At 41.5% G+C, this 22,531-nt stretch overlaps 1 protein-coding gene across 2 annotated transcripts in view; it reads right to left on the bottom strand.

Moving 5' to 3' along the window:
* Window positions 1-141: 141 nt before the first annotated feature.
* The window catches only part of PRKDC (protein kinase, DNA-activated, catalytic subunit), a 94,706-nt gene continuing 72,316 nt past the window's right edge, over window positions 142-22,531 (bottom strand). The window contains exons 69-86 of one of the 2 annotated variants that reach the window (XM_075416189.1): window positions 20,031-20,220; window positions 18,727-18,901; window positions 18,452-18,642; window positions 16,540-16,720; window positions 15,868-16,028; window positions 14,111-14,322; window positions 12,908-12,995; window positions 12,088-12,231; window positions 8,706-8,910; window positions 8,094-8,161; window positions 7,602-7,822; window positions 7,195-7,287; window positions 5,139-5,228; window positions 4,276-4,347; window positions 3,989-4,190; window positions 3,361-3,549; window positions 2,631-2,770; window positions 142-1,615 (exon numbers count right to left, since the gene is read on the bottom strand). In XM_075416189.1, coding sequence (XP_075272304.1) covers window positions 1,411-1,615; window positions 2,631-2,770; window positions 3,361-3,549; window positions 3,989-4,190; window positions 4,276-4,347; window positions 5,139-5,228; window positions 7,195-7,287; window positions 7,602-7,822; window positions 8,094-8,161; window positions 8,706-8,910; window positions 12,088-12,231; window positions 12,908-12,995; window positions 14,111-14,322; window positions 15,868-16,028; window positions 16,540-16,720; window positions 18,452-18,642; window positions 18,727-18,901; window positions 20,031-20,220 — 2,827 coding nt within the window. In that variant the 3' untranslated portion in view covers window positions 142-1,410. Of the gene's footprint in view, window positions 1,616-2,630; window positions 2,771-3,360; window positions 3,550-3,988; window positions 4,191-4,275; window positions 4,348-5,138; window positions 5,229-7,194; window positions 7,288-7,601; window positions 7,823-8,093; window positions 8,162-8,705; window positions 8,911-12,087; window positions 12,232-12,907; window positions 12,996-14,110; window positions 14,323-15,867; window positions 16,029-16,539; window positions 16,721-18,451; window positions 18,643-18,726; window positions 18,902-20,030; window positions 20,221-22,531 lie in introns of those variants that run through there. The other variant, XM_075416190.1, reaches the window with a different exon arrangement.

Genomic DNA, 22,531 nt, shown 5'->3' with positions numbered 1-22,531 from the left:
TTGACAAATCGGTAAATGTGGATGTTTTCTGTGATTAACTTCTGAAACGAGGTATACATCTGAAGGCTTATTTCTATTTTTGAATAATGTTTCCTTTACAAAAAGACAGCCGAACAATATTTTTAATTAATAAAGTCTGATAAAAAGATTCTGCATTTCTTGATTTGTAACACTACCTTCCTTCTTAACAAATGTGCTCAATTCTTTATGCTGGTAACAAACAGTCATTGTTGCTGCAATGTATTTGAAACAAAAAATGCTCCCTCCCTGTTCACCAGGCCTCAGCAAGCAGCCTTCCCCACACCGTGTCTTTCGGGAGCTGTATCCAGTGGGCAGATTCCTCCACTTTCCAGCTGAAAGATTCAGTTGAGGCTGGTGCCAGTGGCAGCCATGGCCCTCGGCAAGGCCAGGACTGCCCTGTGTCCAGGGGGGCAGGAAGGAAATCTTGTAAGGCAGTGAAAGGGCAAAGACTCACTTTTATTACTCCTTGTATGATAATTAGTTTCCATTGAGGCTTTTAATATCCCCTACAATGAATTGTGGGTAATAAACCACCATAATATTTGGGAGACTTCTCTTTGCCCCGTGCCGCCTGTGTGGCGCTGCCCTGGCCCCCAAAGTGACCCAAGAACCGGCTGCCAGAGGCAGAGCCACAGCTGGCGCAGCTCCGGCACAAACAGACACCGAGGTGCAGCCGTCACTCCCGTGCCGCGCTGCCCTCACGGCAAGAAGCTTCCACGGCTCTGCTGGGTCGGCAGCACAAGGTGAGGAGTACAGACTTCTAGAGGGCAGAGATAACAGAGTACAACCCCCAGCTGTTAAAAACCAATCTGTTGGAATGAACTGGCACGGTCTCATCATTACTTTCTCATTATCCAGCAACGAAATAACCATCCAGATACTTTAGGTGTTACCTAGAGCTAAAAGCCATTTTCTGTTTAACTTTATCATGTGCTTCACTGTGTCTATTGATATGAAAACCTTCTGGTTTTAATTACAAATAATGAACGTTGCAGAATAGTTTCAGTTGGTTGTCACCGAGGTCTCTGTAAAAGACGAAAGCACAGACTTTCACCACGAGGATGCCTACAGGTTCATGGGGTGCCAGCGCATGCTTTCCTCTGAGTGAGCGCAGCGCCTTTCAGAGCAGTCTTTCAGCTCTATGGCCTCTCCAGTTCTTCCCACAACGATTTGAACACCAAGACAGTAAAGCTGCTTTGTGGCAGAACCGTATGAAAAGAAGTAAGAAACACTGTTTGAATACAGCTTTAATACAAAAAGAAAAAACTATTTGCCATATCAGTCAAGTTAACCGACGGTGATAAAAGGGGTTAAGAGTTTTTTTCCTTTCTGATCGGGTTGTGTTCGGGGACACCCCTCCTGGCAGTCCGGGCTTTAGAGAGCAGCCCCTCACATCCAGGGTTCCCATCCTTCCCAGACTCTGCCAAGGATGTTGGGGTCTGTCGCTTGATCGATCAGGCATCTCACTTGGGTCTCTTCTGAAAGTCCGTCCCCCGGCTCGTTGGCTCTGATGTTATGATCGGCGTTGCCACGAGCCACAGCTGCAAAATCATTATAAGCAGGCGACTTCTCATGGCCCAGGCGTAGTTCATCACTAAAATTGACAACACAAGAATGAGCTCTTGCTAAAGGAAACCAGCAGAAAATCTGAGACGGGTTTTAAAATACAAAATGGTATTTGAACACCATTCACGCAGCTTTATTTTTCAAGATGTGGAGACTGTTCAGTAGCTGTAGGAGGCTTGGCCAGTGAAGACTGGTGATGTCAGGTGTCCTTTACCAGTGAATATTTACCATGAATATTTAAATCTTGCAGAGGTCTCTAACCAAAAGGATGCAGCAGTTCACACCCAAGCTTGCTGCCTCCTTACCTGCCCTAATGATTTGTGTCTGCAAGAAGCATTTTGCTGCCTTTCCCAGTTCAGCCTTGACTGCAAAAGGGACTCCTCCCAAGCCCTGCACTTTTCAGTGTTTGTATGGTTTTAAACAGGCTTGCTTTCTTAGCCTTTTTTTTTTATTAATCCAAAATGTCTTTTTAAAAGAGGATGGAAGGGATTAATTGTACTTTAAGTGAACTTTAAAGACATTCTGCCTTGAGCCAGACTTGACTAGACTGACATAAATAACCTAAGAATGCTGTCAGATTTGAATTTGACGTTTTTGGGAAGCAGCTTACCTCCATGCCTCCCATACAGCTGGTTCAGGTTCCATTTCAAGCAACTGCCCAGCAGAAGCATACCAATTCAAACACTACCCCTAGCCTAAAAGCTGTAGGGACAAACATAAAGAACAGCAGTCTGAGGAGTGAGAAGTTCAGCAGGCTTACAGGGTGGGGACGCGTGGGCTGCCAGGAACAGTAAAACTGCTCTGGAGGCCTGAGCTGGAGCAAGAACACCGACGGGGAGATATCTGGTGTTGTGGCTGGCAGGGTGACTCAGAGAGCTTGTATGCAGACCAAAACCATTCCGACAGGAGGTTTGCTGAAATTCTGCCCTGTCTGCCTCTTCTCTTTCCCTAGCTGTCCTTCTATCTGAAGGGAGCATGGTATGACATAGGAGACTGCCAAAGCTCTTGGTGGAGCAGTCTGAAGCAAAACGAGAGCATCTTACCAAGTGATTGTTGCTGGATTGGCACCTGTAAGCTTTCTTCTGACACAGCGGACTTTTTGCAAAGGGTACCAGTTCACTTCAGATGTGTTTATTTCCTTAATCCACGTGCCTCCTTTTTTCAGCTGTCTTTGTTCAAAGTTCTAAAAAGAAAACAAATTTACCCCATTTATCATAAATCATATACTTAAAAAGACCTTTAAGCTGCCAGATCATAGCAAGTCAAGCCAGTAACTCTTAACTGCAGATGCAACGGAGGGCAAAGTAATGAGACGATATCTAGCCTGCCTATGACTCAAAATTTAATTTACAACTGGAGTTACTGAAGTGCAACTACTTTCAGATTTTTTCTTTGTAATTATCAAGTTGACATATACATACAGTGTTGTTACATAAATTTAAGAGGCTCAGTGCAAAAAGCTGAAAATATTTATGTTGCTGCCGTAAGTGACATAATGTGATCCAGGGATACCCACATTTTTAGGATTATGATGCAGATAATGAACAGTACACTGATAACACAGACATGTGCTTCTATTCCTTGTCCATCAATACAGAATTCTGTCATTTTAAATCCTTTAAGTTTAGTTTCTCTGAGAACTCAACAGAACAAAGAAAGATAAAAGAAGCACTGAGAGTGTGCATCAAGAAATACTTCCTTTTTGATCAGTTTTATCCTTGTTACAGTTTTAGAGTTTTCATGTGAGGAAAAAGGAAAGAGGAAAAATCCCACCTTCCAGTCCAAAGAAGGCTCTTTTACAAATACATCCATCGTGCTGATGAGGAGATCTGGATCCTCACGGTAAGCCCTTAGGGCATGCACCATCACACTGTAAATGAGACCCCACTCTTTCACTGGCATCATCAGATTAACAAACTGGCGAGTCAGACGAAAAGGCATCAACTCCGGCACGCCCAAAAACTAGCCAAGGGAAAGGACAGTCAAAAGCAAACAAGAATTAAGAAGCCTTGGAACAGAAAGATTAGAAATAAATATTTTGCTCTTTTTAAGCTTTGAAGCCCTCTTTGTCACTTCACTGAAAATAATGTGCAACACGGTCGAACAGGACCGAGCTGTGACATCAAAGCTCCAGTCATGAATATTTAGTGACAGAGGTTGAAAGCATGGCTGAACCATACCAAACACCACCCTACAGACTCCATGACACTCTATAGCTCCCTGCTTGCCTGAGAACACCTGGAAACTGAGATTTTATTCTATTAACTAGAAGTAACTTGTAAAGATTATTTTGCATCAGAACAATGGCAAATGAGGAGCATCAAATTTAGTACTGAGAATACACGTGTAATTGCACATACTAAATGCAAAAGCTGTAACAAATTAATTAGAAAGCAAATACCTGCGTAGCTGCGCCAAAAGCGTATCCAAAGTCTATTCCCACCATGCCACCCGTCTCCTTGTTAATCATGAAGTTGGACAGATGTCTGTCTCCAATGCCAAGTATCCAGTGGCTGATGCACATCAGCGCATGAGAGCTGGCGAAGTGGGACCGCAGAGCCAGGAAGGCCTCAGGAGACGTACTCATTTTCACAAAGGCTCGCCTTAACGAAGCAGAAGTCACTTGCTGCATGCAGGTAAAACCCCAACATTCATTTCACAGCATGCAGTCATTAACGGCGCACTTACCGCAGCAGGTCTTCTGGCACACTGCCTTCCCTGATTCTGAAAGACTTCACTGTTTCTCTACAGCTAGCGTTTCTGAAAATTAATGAAGGAATAATGTTAGCTATTGAAACAACAGCCCACTGGATGTTAAAAGTTAAGAAGTGTACATGGCCACATTAGCACATTTTGCTCACCCCAGTAAGCAGTACAGCACGCCACACAGAGTTTGCCCAGAATTTTTTATTTAGCCAGTGTGAGGTGAGTGGAGGTGATTGGGAATTTACTTCAAAAGCACATTCCGTATCTGAATGCAAGTATTAATGTCGACGCACGCAGTTAAACAAGTCAAAGTTTTCCTCTAGAAAGCAAGACGCTTGCTTAAGCAGGTTAGGAGCTCATCAGAAATGCTGCGCTGGGAACTTCGCTTCCCCCCTCTACAGTGCTCGATCTAGGCAGGTGTGGAAATTCCTCGGAGTGGATGCCCAAGTCGGGACCCAAATCACCAAATACTCTTAAATTCTCAGCGAACCACAGTGATTTTCTCTGTCCACCTTCAGCAGGTGCGCTGGCTCTGAGGCAGCCTACCTAATGACATAATCAGGAACAATATATCTAGAAAATACAGTTGAAGGGGAGAATCTGCTTCTAGATGCTCTCTTAAGGAAGCAAGCAAGCTGCTGGAAGCATTCCTGTGCTCTGGTGGGATTTTGGCAGTACTAAACTCCTGCAGAGCATTTCCAGCAAGACAAAGCAGTAAAATGTGAAAAAATCAGATCTAGCCAGCACACTGTAATGCAGATCATATTTTTCTTGGAATTTCTACAATTCTCTGTGTGTGCACACTCTAGTTTCTATATTTTACATGCAGTTCTCTTAAAACCTACCTGTACATAACATGGTATCGAGCGATGCCTTGTGCTTTCGCACTCATCTTGGACAGCCACTCAGAATAGGTAGCACGAGGTCCTTTTTTGCTAGGGACCAAAAAAAAACAAACAAACAAACAAACAACACACTGATGATTTCCCTATATTATGTTACCACTCTCTACTCGAATATCTGTAGGCTGTGTGCTGCTATGACCCATGTGACCCATGAGATTTTTAGGCACAGGAGGAGTCGGGAAGCTACAGCCTACATTAATTTTAGCCTTGCTATGGAAATAAAGTTTATGCAGCCAGTCCATATGCTGATCCATCCATCTTCTTTCCCCCAGCTTTGAATGCACTTCAGTCCTATTTGACAGAAGATCAGACATCTCAAAGGTGTTAACTTGTCAATATGTACTGTGAAAATTAGATGCTGCCTTGAGAAGAAAGACCCAAACATATTTCTCCAGGGAGGGAAAGGCTTAACACAGTCTCCTGCCCATTTGAGAGGCATTATGTAGCCTACCACAGTATGTGCTGCTGTTTGTCCATCCAAACAGGTAGGGAATGCAGGAAGGCAGTGCGTTATCTCCTCAGTGTGTACAAGAGGGGAGCAATGGGGGCTTGGACTTGAGGTATTAATCCATAAGAAGCCAGTCTTCATTAGCTGCACTGCTTATAAAATAATTTGATATTTTTCTCCCATCTTAACTAAATACACTAGACATTAAACTTCTATTCCAGAGAGGCAGCAACTTAGCAGAGCACCTGCCTTCTCTCTTCCTTCCAAAGCATGTTCTGAGACATAGAGACCCTTTCCATTTAAGAAGTATTTATCATTTATAGGCTGCATAGCCCATCGCTTTTGGAAAAAGAAAAGGATTTCAGAACTTCAGAAAGTTCTTCCCCCTACCCCAGCCAAAATATTGCCAACAAGGATTTCATTACAATTTTCCTTTGCCAGTGCTGTCATTCAACCATAGCTCAATATAAGTGTCTTAATTGACTTGATTGCAGAACGCATGGGAAAATATTTAAAGTCTATATACAACAATAAAATGAAGCTATTTTGGGGGAATACATCATTAACTGTTTTTAGACACTGATCTTTTACATTTAATATACTATAAATTTTCTCCCCTTACAAGGCAGTTCCATGTGAATCCTCCTCCACTTTCCCAGTGGAGAATCCCATTGAGACCAAGGTAATACCGCTGCTGTTCACAAGAGCGAACCAGACAGCAGTAATGCGAGGAACTGCAGCAGTTCCTAAACTGCTCACAAACCAAATAACTGTATAAATAAAGACTATTTGGAGTCCAATCTCCGTGCTGGAGGTTCCTCCAACCTGCCCTGTAAACAAGAAAACTAGCAAAAATAAATGGTGACAATACTTTGACAAACCTAAACAGAGATTACCTACTAAGAACAACATTGGTAAAAAACCCCCGTATTTCTAAATTCTAGGATAGAAGCAGGCCAAAATGCCAGAATGAAATCAATTTTACAAATATTCATCCTCCAGTTACAATCAAGAGAAAGCAAGCTAATTTATTCAAACCCAGCATTTATATAAAGTCAGAGTGTTCTTTTACAGTTGTGTTTTGTGCATCTGCTGCCGATTCCCCCCCCCTTCCTTGTCGCTGAACCCAGGCTCTGATCAGGCCTGCCTTTGCTCTGCTCCCCTCCACTCCGCTCCCCCCTCGCTGACCTACGTCCATTTCCTGCCTGATCAAATCTAGAGATCAAAATCCTCTGCTTGTAAAATCAATTCGCTGACAAGGAAATGGTGATGATAATGACGTCACACCTGATTGTAAGCCTCTTGTTTAAACAAGCTGGGTGGAGGATATCCCAGGTACAGTGGTACTCATTAAACAAACAGTTGCCAATTACTAATTTGGGTCTGGAAGTACAAACTGCGTCCTTGCTTATAGGTACTTTTATTTCATTCTTTAAAAAAAAAAAAAAAAAAATAAAAAAAAAAGAAAATGCTGCCACAAGATAGTCAGTACCAAAAATCCCATTAGTAGTGGTCTCTATTAAAGCAGACATCTAAACCAAGCATCACCTGTTATAGTTGATGTCTTCCTCTTCAGTCATGCTATTCTTCAGGAATTCTTTTAAAGTACAAGTATTTTCCAACCACTGGATGAGTCCCAGTCTGGAACAAAAGAAGTCAGAGATGTGAAGAAGTATCTCAGAGCTGAACTTCAGAGGAACACCATACATGGGAAGCAACACATTCTAGTGCCGGATAAAAGGTTGAAAGCTACCAACTTCATTATACTCTGAAAAACAGTTTCCAGACAAAGCAATTTCAGTGTTGTTTGAAAGGAAAAGGAAAAAAAGCTAAGCCAAGACACAAAACACTCTGAACCCGAATCTGGCACACACACAGAGGAATCTCACCTTCCAACATCCCAGCAGTAATAGATGTTAACATAAGGATTTCTGTCCCTTCAAGATAAAGCCTACCTTGTTGTCATGGGGATGACCTGGTAAGTTTTTAATTGCATATTCCTTTGGCTGCAGGTAGCATCTTGGGAAAGGATAATGTTCATTACATCAAACAGCTGCTCAATACGTTGGTCTTGTCGCAGGTCTTCACCACCTTTGACAAGAAAAGGATACTCCCGCTCATCACTGCCTCGGATCGTTATACGTTTTGGCTTCCTCAAGGATTCCATTACACTTATCTTGGAAGATAAGACAGGAAAAAGTAAAATATTTGTGACAGAAGTCTTGGCCTTATATAATCATTACTGAAATTAAGCATATCTGTCATTCCTAGATGGCATAATCAAGTTGCTCAGTTACTACTGGAAAAACAAAAGCCCACTTGCAGACCTTCCTTTATGTGCTGCAAGATGCACACAAGCAACGATCTTGCTAGCGTCAAATTCTTGAAATGGAATATGGACACAAATTTGTACCACACAGGATTTTGACTCAAACTTAAAAACCTACCCGTTCATCAAATCCAGAAATTTTTGCGTGGTACTCTGGCAGTGGTTTCCCTGTTCCATCATACTGACCTGACGTGGTAGTGGAAAAAAATAAAAGAAGAAATAAGTTACACAGACCGATTTTTTTTTTTTTTTTAAGTGCATTTAAGAACAGAACACTTCTAAATATTTTGTCAAATTGGCAGAACGATAACTATGTACAAAATATTTTAAAATGCATACAAATCCAACATACACATCACATGATTTTATCTGTGAATTACTAATATTCTTTCCTTGTTAAGCTGTTTGAATTGCAGCTCTTAGTAGTTTCAGAGGACACATTCTTTTTGAACTAGATTTAAACATGTATTAGATTTATATATCAGATTTCCTGGAGTTAGGCCTTTAAAAAAATACTAAGCTCTTAGGTAAGAGATACAATTTTAAAAATCAGGACTACAGCTTAAGAACAGATTTAAGAAGTGACGAATGAACAGAGTTATTTCAGATGAAATCTACCTCAGCATAAGCCCAGAAAGAAGGGCCATATAGCCAACATCAGAAGTAGAGCTCAAGAGTAGCAACCTTCTTGTAAGGGACAGTTCACCATTGACACTGAAGGGGAACTTACCAGGAACCTCTAGTTCGTTCCTCAGGAACTCGGCTTTGAATTCACTCATCCACGGTGAACATTCTTTCAGGTTTCCAGGTTCTTTATGGTTTTTGCTCATTTTTGAGAGGAGAGAAGTTGCAATCACATCAAAGTCACTGGCCTTCATCCCCAACAGTTCTGAACCGCCTGTTCCAAAGTGACGATCAAAGTCCTTCCCAAAAGTCTGAGGTTCATTTATAGAAAGGAATCCTGTTAACACAGTCCTAAGAACTCCCCAAGAACACCAGAATGGTACCTTCCTATCTGCACACACAGCTTCATCGGATCCCCTAAAGTATAGCAATTGTCCTTCAACTCTTTCCCCCCCCCCCCCCTTTTTTTTTTTTTCTTCTCCATTTTTTCTAGTCTGCCAGAATCTTTTCACTGCCTGTTCGGTAGACCCACCAGCTGTTCTCAACAGAAATATCCACATTTTACCAATTGTTTATTTTACAAATGGAAAAAAAAATTGCAGATGGATAAGTTAATTAATCTTCCCCCTTCCCCTTGAATACGAATACTCTCTGCTTCATGGAAGCTGTGGGGTTTTTGTTGGATTTTGGGTTTGGTTTTTTCCTGTTTTTTGGGTGGTTTGGGTTTGTTTGGTTCTTTTTCTTTTTTAAACCTGCAGCAGCCATGCTACATAGCAAGAAAATAGAGCCTAGCTGATTTAATATATAACTGTTTTGCTAACCAATAGATACATGTACACATAATGCATGTCATAGAGCTTCACGTATTAAGAGAATTTTCTGTGTCATATTAGAAAATATCAATTTAAATGTTTTATTTAATATCATATTTATTATTCATGATTTGTCTGGAGATAATTTTGGATGTAAAATGCATAAGCCCATATTTTAAAAGTATTTTAAATATCCTGACAAAAGAAAAGCGCAAAGACATTTCATACTGATCCATTTAATGCACAAAATAAGTATTATCTGCAAGTAGTTGACTGATTTGACTTCTTGTGCTCATAATTCAAAGTTCTAGAAAAAACAGATGTCTCTTCTTGGACCTCACTGGTATTAACGGCTTGGAAAGATATGTAAGCTCACTTGTTTTTTCAATGCCTGACCATTTTTCTCCCAAGCTATGAAGGACACAGCTATTTCACTGAAGTGAACAAAAATACAGAAAATATTATCCTTCTGAAGAACAGTCAACATCTTTGTCTCTTTAAATCTATTTCCAGACGATCATCTGATTGCTTTCTCTCTTCTGTTCTTTGACTTCTTTTAAAATTCAAGGCATCAAATACTTAATAGCCTTAACACTGTATTTTAATTCATACAGTCCATCAACAGTGTTTAATTTATGCATTACTGGAATTTCATATTAAAATAAAAGCAAGGTTCTTATTGTTCAAGTTACATTTGAATGTGCACATAAATATTACATATCACAAAAGTACTCCACAAATACGAGGAGTTTTATGTGTCGGTCAAGAGATACAGCTTTTTTTTTTCCCTGCAAGGACACTAGAAACTATGCAGTTATCCTCATAGCACACTTTGTTTCTTCACCAATACTGTATCAAGAAGGCAAAGAATTCAGAGTCTGTGCACCATCACCCTGACCCTCTGCTGCTGCAGCCACTGGTGTGAAAGGAATACAGCTCTCCCTCTTCCCTTCCACGGAGAGCAACAACCCCACCACCCTCTTCCAGCATCTCCCTTGCTCTTCTCTCCCCATTCAGTTGATTCAGCAGCAATTAAAAATCCATCAGCACTGCTTGCAGTATCCTCTACTACTGCACATTTCAGCTTTTTAAAGAGCCATGGATGTTTTTGCTGAAGTGGGCCAAAGTGCACACAAATCATCCCAACAACCAAATGCAGACTGCCTCCGTCCTCATGCCTGCCAGGTCCCTTGCTGCACTTGTACCCTGTATGGCTTAGCCTACAGCTGCTCTCCCCCTCTGCTCCCACCCTGACAGCAGCATGTCCACCAAATTCTTATCCCCATACTCTTAAGTTTAAAGTCATTATCATCAGAGACCCAGCTTACCTTGCAGACACATATTCACAGGGCTAGTATGCCCCTAAACTCCTAATTGCCCTTTCTGCTGCTTTGTCACCTTACCTCCTCCCAACTCCACCTCACCCTCATCCTCCACCTTTCCTGCTTGTGGGGAAGAAATCTCCCTAGAGAGGAAGGAATCTCCCTAGAGACACTCAGGTAAGTTTATCCAATGCTAATGTGACACAAGAGTGGCCAGAGGGGAGAGACCTGGATCCACCCAGCCCTGGCGATGGGGCTATGTGCGTGCAGCACAAGGGTACAGCCACGCTTCTCCAGAAGTATCACTTTCCTGGCCCCCAGCAATTCTCAGCTCAGGGATTTCTGGACACAGAAGCGTGCATTTGTATGTAAAAACTCTCAGAGCATTTTCCCCCTCTCCATGCTATTGTGTATTTGCTATTCGAACCTGTAATACCCTGCAGCAGGAGTTCAGCACTGAAGTGGGTACTGAATAAGGAAACACTTCTCCCTGTTTGTTTTGAACCTGCCACTGCCATCGAATATCTACTTATGCTTGGCACTCCTGATGTTAAGAGCTTTATTGTATCTGGCCTCATTGTGTCTTTTCCAGTTGGAGGAATGCTAAGGTTGTTCCTTCTACAGAGGTTACCCTGTACCTCTGATTATTGTTGCGGCTCTGAACCTTCTCTGGTTTCATTGTATCTATGTTGAGAACTGCAGACCAGGACTACAGTGTTGAAGAAGCAAGAGTCAGAGAAGGCTGCTATGTCAATGTATAAATCCATGTTTTTTTCTCTATTGTTAATAATGACTAACTGTCGCTTTTCTTTCTTGACCACTCTTGAGCATTCACAGCCGATGTTTTCACAGAGCTATCACAAATCAAGATTTTGTTCTTGAACTGCAACAGTCAGCTCAAAACCAAAGAATTTGTATGTGAAAATATGTAACAAATAACTTGCCCTACATAACTCAGTATCAGCAGCAAATTTGAGTAGCATAGTATAGCTAAATACCCTAAAGCGCTCATACAGCCTTGGCAGCAGGATAAAAACCAAGGCCAGATTCCTGTGCAGGTTCACGGATGGTCAGAGAGGCCCAGGCCCCCAGAACCCGGCAGCGCACAGAAAGGGGAGGCAGAAGCTGAGCAAGAGGGAACATATAGTCCTGCAGGGCAGTCAGAAGTGGAAGCTGAACTATGATAAGTCCATAGGTGCTAGCAAAGAAATCCCAGACTTGTACTCCTGACCTGATCTTTTGTCTCATCAAGTTCTGCAGCATCTGTAAAAGCTGTGATCTGGTCCCCTTTTTTGACTTTCTAGTCCTTCTGGAAAAGCACACGATGCCAACACTATTCAGTAATCATACATACCTGAACAAACCTTTTCCTCAGCAATCCAAGGCCAGGAGCCTCTAAATTTCCCAAATTCTTGTACATTCCTTCATACATTTCCTTGAGCTTATTTTTGTTCCTCTGAGCTTTTACCAACTCATTTCTGACATCCTCAACCCAATCCTGCAAACAGAAGGAGAGAGATGAATACTGAGAAAAAGTTTACTGACCCTCACTGTTTGGTAAGCTGCTCAGATTGCCGTATTTACTAACAGTCAATTGATGTATCTTTTGACAACCAAAAGGCTACGGAAATATTTCCCTTTCATTCTGCCTCTCAGTAAAATGTTTCTACTTTATTAAGATAATTATGTTTACCACCATAGTGTCTAGTGCAAACTAAGAAAGGGCCAGGAGTGGTACCAAACAGAAGACAAGAATTCTTTGGACAACGGGGTCAGAACGCAGACAGAGAAGCCCAGCAGAGAGCAGGGAAAAGGCGTAAGAACACAAGTAGTCAGAAGTTACAGAGATGCCCACAAATGATAATTCTGTAATGGTTTCAGAACGATTAAGGAAGACTGACCACAGGGCAGGGCAGAGACCCTGAAGGAGAAAGCTGAAAAGAGCTGGTGCAAAACAGCCAGCTGGCACAAAGAGGGAGACCCTCGCCAGTGAAATCTGCTGACAGCACCCCGACATCATCACCAGTTGATTCTGGGTTGAAACACTTCCTGTGGCTGTGGTGTCAACCGAGCTGTGGCACGCTCTGCCCAGCACTCGCTTTCCTCAACAGAGGGTGAGGAATGAAGGGGAAGCAGGGGGAAATAAAAAAAAAAAAAAACACAAACCACTTTACCTTAAAAAGCATTATAGGATTAGAGAGCTGTTCCAGGGAGCGAACAAAATCTTGAACTACTCCTCCTCTGTCCAACTTATTCTTGATCCTTTAAAAGAAAAAAAAGTGCATCAGAATGCAACAGGAACTACCATCACCACCTAGACTGCAGATAAGCAATGATCCAGATTGCCTGCTATATTCAAGAATCTGGTAAAATAATCTGGGGGTAGGTAGTAGGACTCCCTCAGAATTCTCTTCTGGGCTGCATAACTGTCCTTGCCATGCAGCTCCCAATTTTTTAACTGTCTCACTACGAAGAGTGGTTGGGGAGCGGAAAGCGTACTTGCAACAGCAATGGGTATTAACCAGACTATACATCCTGTCACAACAGTTATTCAAGGGCGACAGATTGTGAAGCACAAGACTTTATCTTCTTCAGTGCAGAAATTCGGCAAACACATCAGAGATTTGAAACAAGGCAAAAGGACACCTAAAATTGTATTAGTGGTTCTACAGCACTGTGTGATAAAAGTTGACTTTTGCCTGGGGATTAACCCAGGTTTCATTGCACGGCAAAATGGGCAAGGAGGGCATGCAGAGGAAGGCACATGCTGCACACCAAATACATAGAGAAGAAGACAACAAAGAGCTGTCATTCCCCAAAAGACAACATGCACCTATTTCCCTGGCCCTCTCTGAAGTCTGGTAAGAGCATCTATTCTGTTTAAATATCTCTGCTCTCGCTTGGTATTACAATGACTCTAGATGTCCAAGCTAGCTTCATCTTCATCTTTGACGGGTACTGAGTTCTCACTGCTGTGAAGTCTACCACAGTAGGAGTAAGATTTCCCTTCAGCCTCAGCAGAGAGGAAGAGCAGAAAGAAACTTTGACTGCCACAGAACTACCAGTAGAAGGGGCTTGCCTCTCTTTGGTTGTCTTGTTTTTCTTTGAAAAAATTCTAACTTCCCACAGCCTGGGGACTATACGTAGTCAACACTTCAGAAAGTATTCAGGCCACCAATCCAAGTATGTCTAATACTAACAGAGCTTATGTATTGGTTTTCCTTGTGCCTTTAAATGAGAACACAGCGCGCACGGGACTACCCTCTAATGTTTCTCATGCCCCCTAAAGAAAACAGTTTCACTAGAAAAAATAAATAAATCTCTCCACTCCTGAATGAAACAAACATACAAAAGAGCTACTCTGATTGCAAGTTCACCTTTCTACAAACTCCTTGTTCTTATAACCAGCTGCAGTATCTCTGAAACAGTAACTTTCACTGCTGATCATGAAAGGGTAGATGATTGCTTGGGGATAGGTATTTGCGATCTCTTCAACAGTATGTTGCACGGCTACTGCTTCGTCCTTGTCAAGTAGTGCCATCATCTGGCTAATCCAACCAATGAACTGCCAACAGGGAACCGCAGAAAGCTGCAAAAACACAGACACCACTTTCAGCTTTCATCCTCCTTGAAAATACCAAACATAGCAAACACAGACAAAACTGCTTTGTAGCCCAGGCTGACAGGCAGAAACACATGAAAAGGAAACACAGAATGTCAACTAGGTTGCACAAAACATTCCCCAATAAAGCAGATATTTCGTTATTATTACTATTGCCACCACCACCACTGCTGCTTCACAGGTTTTCCATTACCTGTCCATTATGCAGCTTGTTGGTGAAGATGAGGCTTTATACTCAAACTTGTGGCTTTTCTGGCTGGAGGCAATAAAATAATTTTAAATTGCTACACAGAAACAACTGAAAAATTTGAAGGGGTAGTTCAGACACCATTGGGTTGAAGTTCTGATTTGAGCAGAAACACCAGGAAAGGGAACACTGGAACTCCTACTGCAGTTTTGTCCTTTCTTCAACTTTAAACAGGTTTGGGCTTGCTGACAGATATTCATTTCAGTAAAGCACCCCCCTCCAATATACTTCAGGCTCACTTCCTTCCATAAACCGTACCACTTCTTTCAAAAAGAGTGCGGCAACATGTTTTCTTGTGATAGCGAGAGGCCAGACTCTGACTCCTTTCCTCCTATCTCATCCCTTCCTACCTTTCTAACAGAGATTAAGACCAGACTGCCAGTACTTATCTCACAGAAAGACAGAGGAGAGGACAAAGAACTGTCTGGTGAACTCCTTTTCTGGGTGAGGCTTGTCAACTGGACCAGGCATCGGATTCTGTTTGAGCCATCAGGGTTTCACTGTGGCCACACCTTGTGCACCTCAGCCTCTTTTGCTACGTTCTCAGTTTTTTGGGGTAACTAAGCCGTGTTTCTGTCTCTCTCGAGCTCTTCCTCACCCTGTGAGCACCAGCACAATGATAGGGGCTTGGAGAGGAGGGCAGGCCAAGGCAGGAGCAGGCATGAGTCACAGAGGAGCTCTCGGCTTATCCGTCCCACGGCAGCAGGGAAGGCAGCATGGCGCATGGTATCCTGCCATGGAATGTCAATGGAGGACAGGCGTGGAAGAGAGGAAGTGGGAAACACAAAAGAGGAAGAAGCTGTAGTAACCTCTGAAGTGAAGCAGGACAGGGAGAGGTGGGAGATATGGAAAATGAGTCTGAAAAGCTGCTGGCTTCCTGCATACAGCAAACTCAGCCTACAGAAATAAGATACATTCCTCACCCTAATACTAACAGCTGTTATCAGCCCATTTAGATTGTTCTGAAGGAAAAAAAAAACAACCTCCAACCCACAACATCGTTTTTCTCCAGCAGCTCTCAAAGTAACATTTGGAATCAGAATAACGATAAAAAGTTAAAAACTTTTCAGAAAAAAATTTCAGTCCATATGAATTAGACTCAGTAAGTTAGAGAAAAGACAAGGAACAATGATGGGATAAAATTTATCTGATTTACCTGAAGCAAAACTTACCAGTCTAACCTCTCTGTCCATCCAACCTCCACCCCCACCTTTTAAATTTGATTTATAGCAACATCTGCTGCCAGGAAAATGGAAGCAACTAACCTCTCGTGTCACTAGACCCAATGTCTCCGCTGGATATCTTTCAATTATTTGCAGCAGTCTAGGAAATCTCAGCCTGGCTTCTCTGGAGTTCAGTTTTAAAGCTTTTATCATTTTCTCCACCACAATAGCTGGGAATAGCTGCAAATCTGCAGTTTTAATTTCTGCCAAGAGACACGAAATAAGAATTATCAGAAACACCATCACTTGTTCCACATCTTTGATCATACGGGACATTCATCCTTACAATTCAGTGTCTTTTTTCAGTGTATTTTGTATTTTTACTTTGTTCTCCTTCCCATCTGTTTGAACTGCACACATCAGCAACACATGTACTTGGGGACTGTAAGGATTAGCTTTATCATGAAGCTGCATCACTGCTGGTATCTTGCCTGCTTTAAATACAGCACTGCTGTGGTCTCGGAAGGAACACGGGAAGCATCTGCTGGATATGATATATATCTCAAGTGAGAGGGAGACTACGAGTGATTCACTAGCACCAAAGCTAGCAGTAATAGTGGGGGGGAGAAAAAGGAATATAAATACTTTTGAATGGGAGAACAAACTGTTCCATTTAAACTCAAACTGCATTGCGCAGGGAGATCTCCTGGGTATCACAAAAGCTCACATATCACAGATAAATCCCTCACATGCTTAGGAGAAATTCTGACTAACCAAGCAAGCCTTCTTCTTCCTGACGCAGATGCTGGTCACAGAAACGGACCAAAGTCATATACGCGTCTGTAACTCCCACCACGTCTACGTGTTCCATGGAGTGGGACTGCACCTCCTCTTCAGATTTCCTTGCAGCACTGCTGAAACACTGAAAAGCCTTCCTATGCAGACCTGCCAACACCTGAAATTCAGCCGTAAGAGAAAAAAAGACACTTTAGCAAGTAGCATTCAATAATTCTTTTGAAACTGGAGCTTGGCTACAAGTGTTGAGTAAATAAAACTTTAACTGTATTAGAAGTTTTGAGCAGCTGATAGAAAGGAAAAAGATTGGGACCTTATTTCTAGCAGTAATTTACAGAATTCTAATTTCCACAATTTTCAATGGAAAAAACCACATTTTTAACTTATATTAGTCTTTGGATGTGTTATGTGGATTTTTTTATAACTGCAAAAAAACTAATGCTACTAGCATTTCTGTAAACAGTTAACAGAAAACATAATTAAAAAATGCTGGTTTTTTCCTATTAAGACATATCTGCAACATCTGCATAACAGCTATGGTTAAAATTTGTCTTAAAAAAGCATGCATCAAACTATACTAAAATCTGATACCTTCTTCCCTATTACAAACACAGTCATATTGATCATACATTTCAAATGCAGTTCATGCAATGAAGGACTTGACAAGATCCTTTACAACTCATTAAGTTGAGTACATATGGTCTTATATTGTCACCAAGCTTACCAACCTCAGACATTGCAGCTATTGTAGTTATTAAGTAATATACAAAATTGCTGCAGAATGAGTTGGAAAAACTGAAAAATGCTGTAACTGAAATTAAAGAGTTTGCATTTCAGGTAGATAGAGGGAAACTACCAGGGTCAGAGTACTGCTTAATACTAAGCTAAAATACGGGTAAGCTCCTTAATCTTACAGAAATATCTGGTATCCCAATATGACTCATCTGACACAGAAGAGCTTTTATGCTCATCGTTTAGATTTCCTTAAGAAGAATGCTTTTAATAATCAGCTAATAAATGAAGCTTAAGCTTTTGCTCAAGTTTCTACAGACCTGAAAATTTAAAATACTTTTTGCAGGAATCTCTTCTTTATCTGCTTTTCTTTAACAACCATAAAAACATAAATTAAGAACAATTTTTTGATGTTTTATACTGATACAGTTCACATCTAAGGGTCTTCATAGTGGCTTTAGAAATTAATAGAAGTCAGTCAGCAGTGGTACTTCTTAATCAATTTGACAGACAAGAGGATCAGTGCCACAGCATCTGGGACAACCGACAACATAGACAATTTTAGATGCAGCACAGTCTGTCACTGTATTCTTCAAATGTGCACTTCACCAAAAAGGCAAAGATTACCTGCACATACTCTGTCTCAAAAACCCTCCTCTATCACTAAAATTATTCAGAAAATTCAAAATAAGTGTATCAGTATCACTACCAGTATTATAAATATCTCTTTAAGAAATAAGATAGTCTGACAGCATGAAGAAGCTCAGAAACGTCCAGCTGATGTGAAGGCATTCTCTGAGGATCATGTTCCCAAGGTTCGTCCTGCCACTGTGCATGCAGGTGCTATGACTACGTCTTGCCTGCCCACACAAAATGCAGCAACAGAGAAACACAAGAACACTCTCCCAATTAAAATGGCTACAGTGCTGCAGAACTCCAGGACAGCAAACACCAGACAAAACAGTAACCACAGCATTTTGAACAAGTTTTTTTTTTTTTTTTTTTTTTTTTTTCTTCCCCTAGCTGGTGTTCTTGGACAAATTCCTACTAACAGCAGATGGGTTTCACATTCTCTGTATATACATCCATACTCATCAGTACCTACTGAAATACTGATGACAATACTTAAATACCTAAAAGCTTTTCCCTTCCCATTTACCTTTCCAGGACTCTCAAGATTTTCTCCTGATAGTACAGATATTTTTCCAGCTTTTTCTTCCTCTATTTGCTCAAGACATCTTGGATCCTGACTAAGAGCACTGGCCATGATGTTATACGTAGTACCCAGAAGAAGATTCTGGTTTCGGAAGGCCATTATGTTCTTGCTAAGATAGTCAGATTTGGTATCTTCTGTTGGAATTCAAAACCAAAGTTGGTAATTTGACAACAAAGCAGCTTTGTATACTAAACATGAAGCAAACAGAAGGTTGTTACCAAGCAGGGAGATGGTTTTTAACATTGAGAGTATGCGTTCAGGACAACTCTGGCTCCGGCTGTAACTATGTGTAAAGCGGCAATAGGCGTAATTCCACCTCACCAGCCAGTCTTCCCTTGTTTTGGCTTCTTTGCGTAGGTCTTTCAGAAGCTTCTTGGCAACTGAGAAGCTGTTCTGTATTCAGATTAAGACAGAATTTTCAGATAATATATCTGAAGAGGAAATAAAACCTTTCTGCAAACAAATTAAGGGATGAGAGGATTTAGATAACACAAGTAAAGCTATAATAAGATGAAGAGAGGTCCGCTGCTTGTTGGGTCTCATATTTAAAACCAGATTTGTGCTAATGGAGAAGTTTGAAAAGAGAAGAATAGCGGTTTGACAAATTCAGGAAACTGAAATAATTTGATCTGCATGACTAAGCAGGCATTAACTGTTCTGCAGTACAAACACATAAGAAATGTAACTTAGTTTATAAGACCATTAAGCAAATCACTTTTGCTTGTGTTTTGATGAAAAGTTTCATATAAGTAACTTTAAAGGAAATATTTTCATTTACTCCTTTAAGAATGTATGATCTACACAGCACTAATGTGATATTTGGTTATTTCAGTGCTTAAAATAAACTCTTGTCACTGATTGCAGATTTCTCCAACATCTCAGAACATGAGGGAGACCTTGCCTTAAATAGTCTGGTCTCAAGCCTGAAACACTAAAGGCCCATTATCAAAGAAGGGTATGTTTCAGTCGTTTTAACAGTCAGATCCAAAACAGAATTTCTAAGTCACTTTGCTTTAGTTCTTCACAGAAGTGTTAACCTAACAGCACTAATGAAAAACATAAAAAAAAAATCCACAAAATGTTTCATCATTGCTGTCTGAAGTAAGATATATTGATTCAGCCTGAATTTGATTTGTTTTCTTGTACAGCAGAGATTATTCTTAAGTGAGAAAGCACCATGTTTGGTTGGAAGCATCCCTTCCATTAAAGACTGAAGCATTTCAGACACTTTATTTATCTCCCCTTTAGAGGGTCGGAAACCATCTGTGGATCAAAGGGGACATCAGGCACATTTCCAGTAATGACAAATTATCATCAAGTTTTTAATTAACATCTATTCATTTGTTTTCTTTCTCTGTGGAACGGACTTTCTTGAGCTTTCAAAATGTTCTGGACCGCAGGGTCAAAGAAAGATAAGGTCTGCCCTGCTGAAAATGTGCCCAAGACTACCTACAAGGCTTTTCCAGCTGTAGTTTCTACGTATTTTCTCACAAAATTGGAAGCTACTGGACAGTACAGTCACCTGTTTCCTGGCACTTTCTATCATCTTCATTTTCATGTTAAATTTGCAGCTTTTAATCATCGAGTATATGTCTTCACCCTGTTGATCCACTTCCATTTGGTCACCAGCACCGCATTCTTCATCCACCTCCATACTATCATCGGCCTGATCACAGAGAAGTTTCTCCTGCAGTTTGTCAAGAAAGAAACACCTGCACAATGACAACAGGAGTACAAATCACTCTGGTATGCATCCAAGGGAACGCCCAGTCAAAAGCGTTGATCTGCCCGACAGTAAACAAAGCTAAGAAAAAATGGCAAGCTATTGCGATCACCTTTAGCAAGGGCTAAACATACTCGTTAAAGTCTAGAAAGGGACAACGAGAGACAGATTGAACCTGAGGCATTCCAGGATCTTGAACTGAGAAGACCAAATATTAGAAAATGTCCATAACAGAGAGGGATTTTTCGTTAGTTTGTTCTTTTAAAATCGTAACTACAACGTTTAAGTTCATCAAGCCATAACCTGCATTCCAACTTGACAGAAGTGCAAACAAACAGGAGTTATGTTTCTACAGCGTAAGCGTCAGGCTGTATTTTATGTCAACTTGCAATAAAAATATATATGACACCAAGACAAGTCAACAGGTCCTTTGAAATTTGCATTGCAGAAAAGATTGGTGACCATACTCGACTTTTGAAAGGGAACTGCCATGAACCAGTGCTAAACACTTTTCATTCTACAACCAGTTCTATCTAATATAATAGCATCTCTCATTATGTAGACTGTTATTCAATGCAGAGGATAACATTGCAGTTTGGTGTGGGGCTTAGCGTTAAATAAAGGCACATTCTGTCACTACTTTAAGATGAGACAAAGGTTTAGTACAAACACATACGAGTGTGACACTGACAATCATTCAAGTCATAAATTTTTTGAGACTTTGTAAAGTACTGGGGAGAAGACAAGTCCAAGAAAGCTGGTTAAAATTCAAGGCCTCCTCCAAGCCCAGGAGCGATGCATCCCAGCAAAGAGGAAGTCAGGCAAAAATGCCAGGAGGCCTGCATGGGTGAACAAGGAGCTCCTGGACAAACTCAAACACAAAAAGGAAGCCTACAGAGGGTGGAAGCAAGGACAGGTAGCCTGGGAGGAATACAGATGAATTGTCTGAGCAGCCAGTGATCAGGTTAGGAAAGCTAAAGCCCTGATAGAATTAAATCTGGCCAGGGACATCAAGGGCAACAAGAAAAGCTTCTACAGGTATGCCAGTGATAAAAGGAGGGCTAGGGAAAATGTGGGCCCTCTCTGGAAGCAAACAGGAAACTTGATTACCCACGATATGGAGAAGGCTGAGGTACTCCACAACTTTTTTGCCTTAGTCTTCACCAGCAAGCATTCCAGCCACAACGCCCAAGTTGCAGGAGGCACTGGCAGGGACTGGGAAAATGAAGAACTGCCCACTGTAGAGGAAGATCAGGTTCGAGACCATCTAAGGAACCTGAAGGTGCACAAGTCCATGGGACCTGATGAGGTGCATTGACGGATCCTGAAGGAACTGGCAGATGAAGCTGCTAAGCCACTATCTGTCGTATTTGAGAAGTCATGGCAGTCTGGTAAAGTTCCCACTGACTGGAAAAGGGGAAACATAATCCCCATTTTTAAAAAGGGAAAAAAGAAAGACCTGGAGAACTACAGGCCAGTCAGTCTCACCTCTGTGTCCTGCAACATCATGGAACAGATCCTCCTGGAAGCTATGCTAAGGCACTTGGAAAATAAGGAGGTAATTGGTGACAGCCAACATGGCTTCACCAAGGGCAGATTGCGCCTGACAAATTTGGTGGCCTTCTGTGATGGGGCGACTGCGTTGGTGGATAAGGGAAGAGCAACGGATGTCACCTACCTGGACTTGAGCAAAGCATTTGACACTGTCTTGCATGACATCCTTGTCTCCAAATTAGAGAAACATGGATCTGATGGATGGACCACTCAATGTATAAGGAATTGGCTGGAGAAGGACTTTTTACAAGGGTATGAAGTGATAGGACAAGTGTAATAGCTTTAAACTGAAGGAAGGCAGATTTAGATTGGATATAAGAAAGAAATTCTTTACTCAGAGTGGTGAGGCACTGGGACAGTTTGCCCAGAGAAGCTGTGGCTGCCCCTTCCCTGGAAGTGTTCAAGGCCAGGTTGGATGGGACTTTGAGCACCCTGGTCCAGTGGAAGGTGTCCCTGCCCATGGCAGGGGGGGTTGGAACTAGATGATCTTTAAGGTCCCTTCCAACCCTTACCATTCTACGATTCTATGACTAAGCCATACCATGTATTCTGCCTAATATTTAACTGCAATAAGTTCTTCTGTAGATATGCTTTCCTGACACCCCTAGATAATGAAATAAAATACAGAGCACAGTGGGTATTAGCAGAGCTGTTGAAGAAGTTGTCCCCCAGAAAGGAGAAAAAAAATCTAGATTTGCACTGGAAGAATGGATTGGGATTAAGAAAGATACCACATTGAGGACAGA

Source organism: Opisthocomus hoazin, chromosome 3 (genome assembly GCF_030867145.1).
Source record: "Opisthocomus hoazin isolate bOpiHoa1 chromosome 3, bOpiHoa1.hap1, whole genome shotgun sequence".
NCBI lineage: Eukaryota > Metazoa > Chordata > Aves > Opisthocomiformes > Opisthocomidae > Opisthocomus > Opisthocomus hoazin.
This window is presented reverse-complemented; position numbering and strand designations above follow the sequence as displayed.